The 12,061-nt window shown below is 46.2% G+C and overlaps 1 protein-coding gene and 1 long non-coding RNA gene across 3 annotated transcripts in view; one reads left to right on the top strand and one right to left on the bottom strand.

The window, feature by feature from the left end:
• The window catches only part of gfra2b (GDNF family receptor alpha 2b), a 65,176-nt gene that overhangs the window by 39,347 nt on the left and 13,768 nt on the right, over positions 1 to 12,061 (top strand). For both annotated transcript variants that reach the window (XM_020585503.1, XM_020585502.1), the window contains 2 exons: positions 1,113 to 1,312; positions 3,353 to 3,540. In XM_020585503.1, coding sequence (XP_020441159.1) covers positions 1,113 to 1,312; positions 3,353 to 3,540 — 388 coding nt within the window. The remainder of the gene's footprint in view (positions 1 to 1,112; positions 1,313 to 3,352; positions 3,541 to 12,061) is intronic.
• LOC109951180 (uncharacterized) overlaps positions 4,294 to 12,061 on the bottom strand; it is a 23,300-nt gene continuing 15,532 nt past the window's right edge. Inside the window, exons 4-5 of the long non-coding RNA XR_002273582.1 lie at positions 6,427 to 6,623; positions 4,294 to 4,573 (exon numbers count right to left, since the gene is read on the bottom strand). This is a non-coding gene — a long non-coding RNA (uncharacterized LOC109951180). The remainder of the gene's footprint in view (positions 4,574 to 6,426; positions 6,624 to 12,061) is intronic.

Below are 12,061 nucleotides of genomic sequence, written 5' to 3'. Positions count from 1 at the left end.
TACAACAATTATGTAAACTATAAATACAAGTAATATTAACTTAGTAAGTTAAACTTACCTTGCACAGGTTTGATGTCGAGTTTTTATAAGCTGCCAGTTCAGTCGACTTTGGCAAACACATCTTACACTGCATAATAAAGCTGCTGCCTTTCTTGCGCTTAAAATGAAACTGGTCGCTTAAATATGGCCAGGGGTTTGCTTTATATGAGGAACTTGATGGCATTTCGCTTTCAGCTGTGGCTCCATCACTGGCGCCTCCTTCGTCCATCTCCATCTTCTTGTGAGTTTAGTGCGCTTGTTCTCCCCGCCCATCAATCAATCAATCAATCAATCAATCAGTGCAGTTCTTCCAGGGTGCGATTATTTTTCCTTCCCCGTTGCAATACTTTTATTTTTTGAATTAATTTATTTTTTACTCAGTAACAAATATGATTTAAAATGTAGCGAAGTACAATACTTCAAACTAAACATAAAGTAAAAGTAAAATTACAGATTTAAAAAACTACTTTAAAAAGTATAAGTACACAAAAAACTACTCAATTACAGTAACGCGAGTAAATGTAATCTGTTACTTTCCAGCACTGCGTTCCCATAAAGGAGCACGCTCAGCATGACAACAGACGGATGGCTTTGTTTTGTACTAGTATGTCTGTGAACTTCACCCCCCCCCTTTCCATGCAGACTTTCTCCTGAGGAGCTATTACACAACAGCAAACCTATGTATGTTTCATTTCTCCTCAACTACAGCTGCCACTGCTGATGACTGGATCAGATGTACGGCAGTGTCCGTGCGCTGTTCCCTCTCAGGCCTTTAGAGACTGATCCTATCATATCTCCACATATATTGAACAACTGTGCACGTTAGTGAAGCCACGTCCTGCTTTATGCTTTACATTAACCTTGTGACCGCGCTGCAGATGTCATGAGACGACACAGGTATCCCACATGCAGCCTGAAATCACTGGTGTGCTGTGCTCCAGGCCCCACGTGCACCATCTACCAGGGAGACGCTGCAACAAATTCATGATTATTGTTTTATTAAACCCAAACAGCTCAGGATGTTACTGTAAATTAGTTTAAATCTTTTATTTTCTCTCTCTCTTTTTGTTCAGATTCATCTTTGTTGAAGATGAGCCCCTGCTCTGAAGCGGGGAAACCCTGTAACCCCTGTCTGGATGCGGCGAAGGCGTGCAACCTCAACGAGACGTGTAAACGCCTGCGATCAGCCTACAACTCTATCTGCAGCAAGGCCACGCCCCCACAGCCCTCTCTGGCCAATCAGGAGCCATGCAGCCGGAAAAGGTGTCAGAAGGTAAGTGCAGTCAGATATCAGTTTGGTGGGGGGGGCGTTTGGTTTAATGTGGTTTTTCTGTAGCTCACTGCTTTGATTATGTTGATGGAGGAGGCGCAGCACAAACGCTGCTGCTGAACAAGCCAACATATTAGAACTTATATAATAAAATATGCTCAACAAAAACATCTGTGATAAGCTGGAAAACCACATAAATGGACAAATGATTTGAGTAAAATACACCCTGTTTAACAAGACTTGAAAAATAAACCAACAACAAAATCCCAAACCGTCAACTCAACTCGACGTGTGTGTCCCAACAACAAAATCCCAAACCGTCAACTTAAGTTCGACATGCGTGTTTCATGAGGCTTGGAACGAAGTTTGATGCTGAGACGTCCTAAAAGTGTCAAGGATCCAATCATTACTGCTGCTGAGCTCACATGTCAACACATCCATCTCCATGACAGCCGAGCCAACTCCCTCTGCTGATGAAGACCATGTGACGTGGCTGAAAGCTCTCAGAAGAAGACCTAGTAAGTGGACCTTGAGCTGAACCAGAAATCTCACTGAGGTTCAGGAGCTTCTGAAGGAGACGACGGTCATCAGGATCACGAGGCAGAGCTCGGCAATAATATCATGACACTGCTACTGCTGCACGCAGGCTGCTGTACCTGTGGAAGCTAAAAGCTTATTTAAGACTAAAAGGTTATTAACGTTTCTTTTTCTGCTCCTTCTCTCCATTTCTACTAAATGGTGAAGCTGTTACTGTGGCTGCTAACAGCTATAAGTGCACCTTCCCTTCTTTTACATAATCGTTCTGGGGTCACAGGAGGAGAAGGGAATTAAAAATCTGACTTTTGCTCTGCTAATTTGCTGTTCCTGGTTGCTTCCTGTGTCTGCTAAGGTGGTTTATACTGTTAAACTGCTCCTCTGATGTGGAAGATTTAAAACGCCTGAATAACAAACCGGAGCCTCGACAGCAACAAGACTACAGTTCAACGCAAAACGAACACAGACAGACTCAAAGTGAGCACAGAGAAAATGATCACAAAGGGACTGCGCGGGGATCCGGAACGATCACTGAGATGCAAGACTAGCACAAGGACACACCAATGAACTGATGGTCCTGTACAGGAGGGTGGGGGCCTTTTACCTGTGTGTGCCTCAGGACCCACTGGCTCATGATCCGTCCATGCCTGTGGACCGGCCACTCAGAGGAAAGCTGCTTCTACCTGCACACGTGATGCTGCACTAACAGGCAGATAAATGTTCTTGGTGTTAGCTTACAGTAAACACTGACTGGTTTAAGGGAGCTAATGCTCATAGATGGCTGCTCAGTTCACATCAATGAGGCCATGTAGCAGAACCAGCTCTCTGTGTGACGCAGTGCAGCTGAGCAGCAGCTAACTGCTGGTGTTCCTAATAAACTGACCACTGACTCTTTAGATCAAACTGATAAACTGGATGGAATAAATCTAAGTTTCTCAGAACAGTCTGATGAGCAGTATTTACAGGTGGACATCCTCCAGGACACAGCAGCGACCTCGGTGCATGTGTGTCTCCCTGGTGGGCAGGATGGGGAGGGCAAGACCAGTGTGCATGTCAGATTTAAAGAACACTGGGAGGTTTGTTAAAACCAGTTTCAGATCAGGTTTAAACCATCCATCCTTTATCTAGACTGCTTAGTCCCAAACGGGGTTGCAGGAGGTTTAAACCAGTAAGAGTCACTTTTGGCTTTTCCCGTTTAGGGGTCACCACAGCGAAGTGTCACACTTACGACTGGAGGTTTAAACCAGTGTTTGTTAATAGTTTGACGATTTTATGAGCAGAACAAAGTAACAACATCCAGGACGCCTCTCTGCCTTCTGTGCCTATGTATGTTTAGTTAGTACACAGTAGATGAACTTACAGTATTATAAGGATCAATGAACTTCAAATGATTTGTGGGTTTAGTTTGTTTTAATTTGGCCTTTCTGAATCTTCCCCGCTCTGGTTAAACACCCAGATGAATAAAGCCTGATGAATGGATGATGGTATCGTCTGTGTTTGCCCTCTCAGGCCCTACGTCAGTTCTTCGAGCGAGTACCGTGGGAGCTGAGCTACCCTCTGCTGTTCTGCTCCTGCCCGGACCAGGCATGTGCCGAGCGCCGCCGCCGCACCATCGTCCCCTCCTGCTCCCACCAGGAGAGGCACAAGCCCACCTGCCTGGAGCTCCGGCATACCTGCCGCTCCGACGCTCTCTGCAGGTGAGTAATGTGGCCTTCAGCAGCCAATCAGGTGTGTGCAAGACCTGCAGGCTTTTTCATCTGCACACATTCACTCCAGAGGTTTTCAGCTTGATGCACCTTGTTTCACTGATTATTTTCCAGTGAGAGGAGCAACTAATCAGTGAAAGCAGCTGCCTGAGTGTTTAATTGAGTCAAAATTGCACATTTGCTTGATAACTACTGGCTTTAAAGGTTAGAGGAGCCTGAGGTGGGGACGTAAATGAGGAACACTCCCCCCTCCCTCCTTTGGTGACTGCAGTCGAGGTGCCCTTGAGTAAAGAGCACCTGCATGACTGGTTGACTTTTCCTACATAAACAGATGTCGAATACAGTGATGGAGGCATGAAGGGGAAGTTTCTGAGGAGCTGAACTGGGCAGACCGAGTCTAGAACCGGGGTAGGGGGACGTGTACTGTGTAAAACACGAAGGGTCTCAAACTAGCAATTCAGATGTTTATTATATGACTGATCAACACTGTGACTGACGTTTATTTGGAGGGTTAACGTTTAACAGATGAGGAGCAGCACGCTTATAGTCAAATGGTCTATATTTTATTTAACATTCTCTGACCTACTGATGGATGGTTCCTTTAAAAACACCTCACCATGATGTCGTTTCCTCAAACAGCTGCTCACTGTGCATGTGTTGGGGACTATTTCCAGAGGCGGATGAATCCACATTTGGTCTCTAGTTTGTGTTAGTGGCAGCAGGACAGTGAAACCCGTGGTTTGGATACAGTGGAGCCGTGTGGTCGCCGCTGGGTTTACTGGTGTGTGGACACAGTGGAGCCGTGTGGTCGCTGCTGGGTTTACTGGTGTGTGGACAAGGTGGAGCCATGTGGTCGCTGCTGGGTTTACTGGTGTGTGGACACAGTGGAGCCGTGTGGCTCAGAGGGAGGAGACGCACACAGGACGTGTTAGATGGAAGTATTGATCCCTGACAGCAGTTTGCCTTCACTGCCCAGCAGCAGCTCTGAGTCCAGTTTTAATGATGGGTCAGGTTGTGGGTAGAGCTGAAACAGGTAGTCAATTAATTGATTAGCTGGCCAACAGAAAATCAATCAGAAACAGCTTTGACAAATTAATGAATCTTTACATTCAATGTTTAGGCTACGTGCCACATATTCGCTGCTTCCTGCCTCCTCAGTGTCAGAGTTTTATGTGCCACATATTCGCTGCTTCCTGCCTCTTCAGTGGTTCATTATCATGTATGACTCTTTGGTCTGTTGATCAGACCAAACGTGACCCTTGAGCATGTAAAGGCCCTTTTCAGTTTCCCAAAATGAGCACAGACTCATTAAGAAACTCTGCAGGTTATGAGAGTCATGACAATAAACATAATTGTTGGTTGCCAGCCTGATTGTGGCCCGACTGTGGAGGACATTTCACACACTGGGGAGGAGAAGTCAGCAGGCACAAAAAGCTAAGAAATGTAAAGAGCTAACAAGTGTAATCAGGCTAAACCTGGTCAAATCATCTGCAGCCTCTCGTGTATTCAGGTCACATTGTGTCACGTCCTTTCACTCGCTCAGTGTGCTGCTGTTTTTCTGCTGCACATTTGCACCGTTGACAGTGTTTAGTGGTTTCATGGTCAAGGCCGAGGTTAGAGAACTGCTCCAGCTCTCTTCTCTTCTAAGGCCTGAAAGTCTTCAGCAATTAGAGAAAATGCAAGTGTTTGTGTCTGAAACAGCACAGACGTTTGCTTCAAATCATTTCTTTCAAACCACTGAGATATTCATCAGCATATGAAAGCCCACGCGCTCGTGTGGGCGTGTTGGGTCAAACTGTACGATTCCTCTACATCTCATTTAAGTTCATTTTGTATGCTTCAGAGAGAGCATGTGAAGTGTGCGAGTGTTTACTGTGTGTGTGATGTGCTCTCAGCAGCAGCGTTCAGTCTTCATGGCCAAGGTTTAAGCAATTAATAGACATATTTAATCACAGACAAATGACCTTAATGGAGTCGTCATGCCGCCACTGTAGGACTCGTGATGGACGGTTAGAAATGATCAGAATCAACGTCCCAGACACAAGCTGCTTTCATATGGTGTATGAATATATTTACAAATGTCTCAACATGTAGCACATAAGACCTTCTCTAAAAAAATTGGCACTGAAAACAACTGAAGCTTTACACAGACTGCTCCAATAACAAAACACGTTACTCCACTTCACAGGTACTTATATCAGTAATATACTGTATATGTAGCAGCTCTCGCTCTGTTCTTCATCAGCTCGTCCCTGACACGTCCTCGTTCACGTCATGTTCCACAGCGTTGGACAGTTGCTCTTTCATACCAATAATACTCAGCAGCTAATGTTCCCAAAGCTTCAGCACAATCTTTTCGCTCTCAGGACTCTGTCTGTGCACGCACTGACGAGTCCACGTCAGACTCGGTCCCTCTGGCAGCTTGAACACGCTCAGAGACAAACCGACACGTGTAAAGAACAATGTGCATGTAGAACATGGACCAGGTCCTTCTATGAGTTCTTAATCTGCTTTGTACCAGTGTGCATGACCACAGACTGCAGAAAAGAGTGGGGGGGGGAGTGGCTGGATGGTCACTGGATTTAAAATAGCTCCACCCAAAATCTGACCACTGAGACACAACAACCTGTAGAAGTCACGTACTTCAGCCACTGAACGTTGGAGTATTTGTTAAACTTTGCTTTTATTGGTTCAAACCTTTGCACAGTGCTGCATTTAAAATGGTTCAAACCTTTGCACAGTGCTGCATGTAAAACTCTGTGTCCAGACACAAAGAAGATGCCACACAGCTGCTTATGCAGACTGAGGTGGACTAACTAATGTATGAACTCGCAGCAGCAGCGTGACGCGTGTGTGTGTGTGTGTGTGTGTGTGTACCTGCTGGAGTCTTTGTGCAGCAGCAAGCAGTTGAAGGTCATGGCGTTGATGCAGTGAAATAGCTGTTGGACCACCTGACCTGCTCCCACATGATGCTGTGAAACTGACCCAAACCCAGAATCGTGGATGGATTACTGAAGGAGACTACTGACCACAGGCCCGGGGTCCCAGGGGGCCAGGGGGCCCGTGGAGCTTACCTGCAAAATATCCCAGAAAGAGACACAAAAGTTTTGCACAAGACACAAAATATTCTCAGACACAAAACATCTGCAGGGAGACACTATAAGTACCCACAAACAGATGGAGAATGACTAGAAAGACACACAAAATGTCCCCATTGTGTCACAGTCCCTCCATGCCCAGAATCATTTGGACTTTGAGGTCTGTGCACAGTGTGAATGTGCAGTATTCTAAATGCACCAAACTCTCCATAAACAGCAGAGCGGAGACACAACGCAGGATGAGACAGCTGTGAAACAGCTGCCTTTAGATCGGCTGCAGAAAACTCCCTCACACCTAACAACAGTGCAGGCTTGTGGCTTGTGACTTGCACATGGTGCACAGGCTGTGCTCGGTATGCGATGCTGTTTTGTGTTTCTCACAGTGAGTAGGTGTCTCTTCCTGCGATTTACAGAAGAGAAGAGAGCAGCACAGATAGATCAGTACCGGAGGCCAACAGGAGAGCAGCACTGCAGAGGCCACCGAGCAACCAGGAAGCACATTGAGCTCTGTCTCTGCTCCTCCAAGCCCTCAGCATCTACCTCCCACCCTCAGTCAGACAGAAGGACATGCAGTGGCAGGAGCCATCGTGCACAGCACACGAATCATGTTTGTCTGAACAAGAATTCAAAGTGGACTCGTTCTTTTTATTTTAGTCTCCATGAACCTGGTCTCCTGCTGGGGGCGGGAGCTGCAGCGACTGCTCGGGGACCGCTCTGATTGACAGGAAGTGTAATTAAATCTGGTCGGTGCCACTAGCCATGCACCTACAGAGTGCTCTGAAAGGTTTGTGGACCACAACTAAAGACACGAATCTCTTTGCATCGCTAATAAGAGTGCTATCACACCTACACTTCATTTCTAGCGAGAGCCGCAGAGGAAATGTCGAAGTAGCTGGTTTGTGAAAGAGGAGGATTACATCAGAGACTAGAATTCAGAAATCTGTTTGTCTGCACTTTACAGCAGCTGCAGGTAAACGACACATTTCACTGCAAAGCTGAAGTTTCCATATTCCATCACACTGATGATTAATAATAAGAAATCTAACAAGCCTTTAAACAATGTTACAGTTGCCCCTTCTCTATGGACTCAACATGCAGATACACAAACATCCAGAGGCGGTAGACTCCCTCAGCTCGTGAGACCCCCTGCTTTAAACCAGTGACCCGCGACCAGCCTGACACAGCACAAGTCCAGCCCATCGAATTCACATCTGGGCCGACCCTCCAGATGCATGGACATGTGGCCCAGGGCTGAATGAGCTTTCTGTCAGAGACGGAGCCCAGCACAGGACCTTTGCACTGATCCAGGCTCCTGTAATTCTAAGGAAACATGACCGTGTTACGACCAACTCAGCTGTGACTTTCACAACTCCAAGTTTAATGAGCTCAAAATATTGATTTGACACATAAAAAGCTGAGCTGAGACTCTCCTGTCATGTCAGTCATCACTAGCAGTGATCATTTCTGCATCATCCAGCCTGCTGATTAGTTTCATGATTAATTGTTGTATTTAAAAATGCCTTTATTTTCCCCAATCATCGTATCAGCCTCGTAGTAAAGGCCACAAAGGAGAGAAGCAAATCCTCACAAACGAGATTCTGGAACTGGATGTGCAACATTTTTGGAGGAAATGGCAAATAATTCATCAACCATCAAAATAGCTGATTGAGAAAAGATTCTGATTAAACACAGAGAGCCGGTACACGTAGGCTGATTACTTTACGCATATTGCTGCTGGTCTTCAGTTAGAGACGGAGACGTTCAGCCGCTGCTGATTGATCTCTGCTGGAATGAAAAGCGTTGCTCGTAGAGTCACAGCATGTGAGGGGACCTGGTTTTACGGCAGACCCACAGTAATCACCGTGTCTCAGTCCCCAGCCTGCTTATGGTCAAGTGAAGAACAAATTAAATAGTCGTGTGTCTGAAATGTCCTTGGAGACTAAAATAAAAATGTGATATCAGCAGTTGTTAATTGTCCATTATATTGCAGCACAGAAGGTTAGACTCCAGTTAGGGCGTCAGTCTTGCAGGTGTGATGACGGGCAGCAATAGGTGATGACACTGAGCACTGACATGTCAACGCCTAAGACTGAGCGACGGTCTGTTTAGAGATGCAGCCTGCCTCTCTGTGGTGTTCTGCATCACTCTGTAGTCATTTTGCATCTCCTTGTGGTTGTTAAGTGCAAAGGGTCAGAGCTCAGCTGCAGCAGGTGTCCTGTGAGCCTGTCCTCTCACTGAACCGACACTTTGGCCTCTAAAGCTGCAGCAGGAAAACAGAGCAGGCCACGTTTCTTCACGCGTGCTCTCTCTACAGAAGGTCAGCCTTTGTTTGCACTGACATTTCAACAGGACACAAAATGATGCGAACAAAAGTGTGAAAAATTGCAGATAATGAGAATCTGTCATGGTAGAAAAGCTGTTAAAACCATGAGACGCCCGAGCTGCCGGGTTAACCACTGTGATTCAAACTTCAGAGGCTTGGTAGACAGCGTTAGGAGTGTGTGAAGAGAAAATGTGACGGGGACATTGTTGGTGGGTTAAACAGCAACATGCCAACACACTCAGGGCTCGTCTGCCAACATCTGAGGAACTTTCACTACCCAAGGTTAATGCCATTGGCTTTCTACCAGGTTGTAAAAGACACTGCAGCGTTGTAGTGTGCAGTCTCTAAAAATGACTGGCATGACTTAACTGGTCACCACTAAAATCACAGAGATGCTAATGGTCATTAAACACTTCGCCCCTCAGCAGAACATCCTGTCAGGGATTCACAAGCCCTGTGAAGGACGCTCGCTTGGCTGCAGCAGCTATGACCTTAAAAACAGTCGTGTGGAGTTTTCTTTCCTTAATGTGCCAGCGCCGTTAACATCAGCTGATGTAAACAGCACACGTGCACATCCAGCCCACTGACTGGAGACCCCTCACCTGGTTCACCTTTCTAGTGGTGTGACAGTACAGCATGTGCACATCCACCAATCAATGCTGTCTGTGTGTAACCAAAGTCAGTACTTTTAAAATGACCATTTAAAGGTTTTATGTAGAAACACATGAGTTTGTTTAACCTAATGTATGAGCAACCTTTGTGAGGTGGATATGAGACTATCACAGGAGTGCGGTAGTTTCAACAGGGGTGAAGGGCAACTTCCCCCCAAAGGTGCCTCCCTGCAGATAGTTCCAGCTTTATGTGCCTGGTTTCAGGCCACTCCACCCACTCCAGGAAAAAGCTGTGCTGTTATGATTTGTGTGGCCTGACCCCGTGTTGGACCGAGAACCCACAGCTTCTAATAGACTTGTTGGTGGTTTCCATCAGGACACATCTGGCAGATGTTAAGATTTATGTGCATCAGGCTCCTTATGACCTCCATCAAACCGAGAACTCCCGCGCTAATGACAGGGGTATGTATGCAAACACGCGCTCGTGCACTGGGCCAGGGTGAGCTAAACTGCTTTTCCAAACCCGGCAGCAGCAGCTGAGTGGTGTTTTGAAGGCGAGGAAGCCAATCTAGCACCGGCATCGCTCCATTACTCGGTCAGTGAGGTGAGCGGATGGCGTGATGGAAATAGCTGCCTCTTTTCTGTAGGTCACAGAGGACACCGGCAACGCAACAGGCCCTCTCACTTACTCTCACTGTGACTGTGTGTGTGGTTTACACAGAAGCACTTCCTGATTCATCTCATTCCCTCTGTGCTCGTCTGATTGTGTCTGGTTGGTTTACAGGAGCGATGAGGAGCGGGGGACGAGCCTTTGAGGGGAAATAAGGCAGGCTAACCCCTAAGGAGGTGGAGCAGAAAGCAATATGAGCAGAGGTGTGACCCAGGGCAGCCTCTGCTGATGCTGAGCCAGAGCAGCAACTCAATAGCTATGCAAATATGTAAATATGCAAATGAGCAGTCCCACTCAGGGACTGTTAATTAAAGGGAACATCTAGACAAAACAAAGCCACTAATCACCAAACGCAGACAGATGTACACACACTTACACAAGTGAAGGGAGATGAGAATATGAAACACACGTGCACTGAGGTTAAACAACACCGCGGGTAGACTCGTCACAGTGGTGGAGACACGCCATTTGTCATATAGAGCACAATGACACGATAAATCAGGGAGGAGGCTCAGAGCAGGTGCTGCAGGTGGAACAGACGCGCACGCTGCTGTACTAGCACAGCATAGTCACGTATAAACCCAGGAGATGTGTGTAGTATCTACACACGTGTTCAACTGGGCTCACGTCAAAAGGCTTCAACGGCCCCACAGTCAGGACCCAAACACATTAATAATCACAAACTGAACTCTCTGTTTACAGAAGTGTTCGGAGCCTTTGCTGTGGTGTAAATCTATAGTATAACAAGCTGCAGAGGTGGAAGGCAACCGACATTTACCCAAGCACTGCACTGAAGGACAGTTCTGAAGTATCTGAACTTTAGTTGAGTACTTCACGTCCTGCTCCTTCATCCTGTGACTCCATGTCAGAGACAGACCGTGTACTTTTTACTACACTACATGTACCTGATAACTTCAGGTCCAGAATCAGATGAATCAAACCAGTAGAACCATCAGACTCTATTGATCCCAGCAGGAAATCCACCAGCTACCCAGCAGGATGGAAAGTACTTCCCAGTATAAGTTACCATCAGCTGACCTGTCACTGTAGATGTTCCCATATCAGTCTGGCTACTTGGTTGTTTCCAGAGTTTGATGTGAAGATTGATTAATTATTTCTGGAAATAGCATCAGATATCAGTTTCATCTCTGTGCATTTGGAAATAAATCTGGGATCTATTTCTCCTGGACAGAAATAACGGTCTGACAACAACATTCCTTAACTCAAGATGCACTTACTAGATTTCTCCTGGAGCTTCTAGTTGCCTTTGGTTTAAATGGTAAAGTAATTTAACGCTACTTATTCTGTGCAAATATTGAGACTTGTTTTATCTTTACATTCAATAACCAGTGACAGATGCTTCACCTGTTTATTCTGGTTCAGACAGAGTTCAAAGGTAAAAATGTGGTGGAGAACATTTAATAAAAGCATATGTGTGTGAACCGTCTACAGCCGGTCGTGCTCACTACAGAAGAGTCAAGGTGATTTTATTTCCACTCTGAACAGACGTGTTGGGGACATCAGAGAAGCCGGGCCATGGTTTGGAGAACACTTCATTTGACCTGCAGATGCAGTGAATGGACCGACACAGATAACAACACTGGAATGATCCTTTAAAGGAGCCCTGGGACTGTCACGTGCACGCTTTAATGCCATCTGTGTTCTCTTCTGCTCTGTGCTCCAAACTTCCCATTTATTTAAACGTTTGGTTTTCATGTGTTCTGATCCAGAGGAGAGTGTGGAATGGAACTCGGAGGACGATCAACACATGTGGATGATTAGTGCAAATCGATCTTTGACGAGGCCTGGG

Source organism: Monopterus albus, unplaced genomic scaffold (genome assembly GCF_001952655.1).
Source record: "Monopterus albus unplaced genomic scaffold, M_albus_1.0 scaffold368.1, whole genome shotgun sequence".
NCBI classification, from domain to species: Eukaryota; Metazoa; Chordata; class Actinopteri; order Synbranchiformes; family Synbranchidae; genus Monopterus; species Monopterus albus.
The sequence above is the reverse complement of the archived record's forward strand: the minus strand, read 5'-3'. Positions and strand labels throughout refer to the sequence as shown.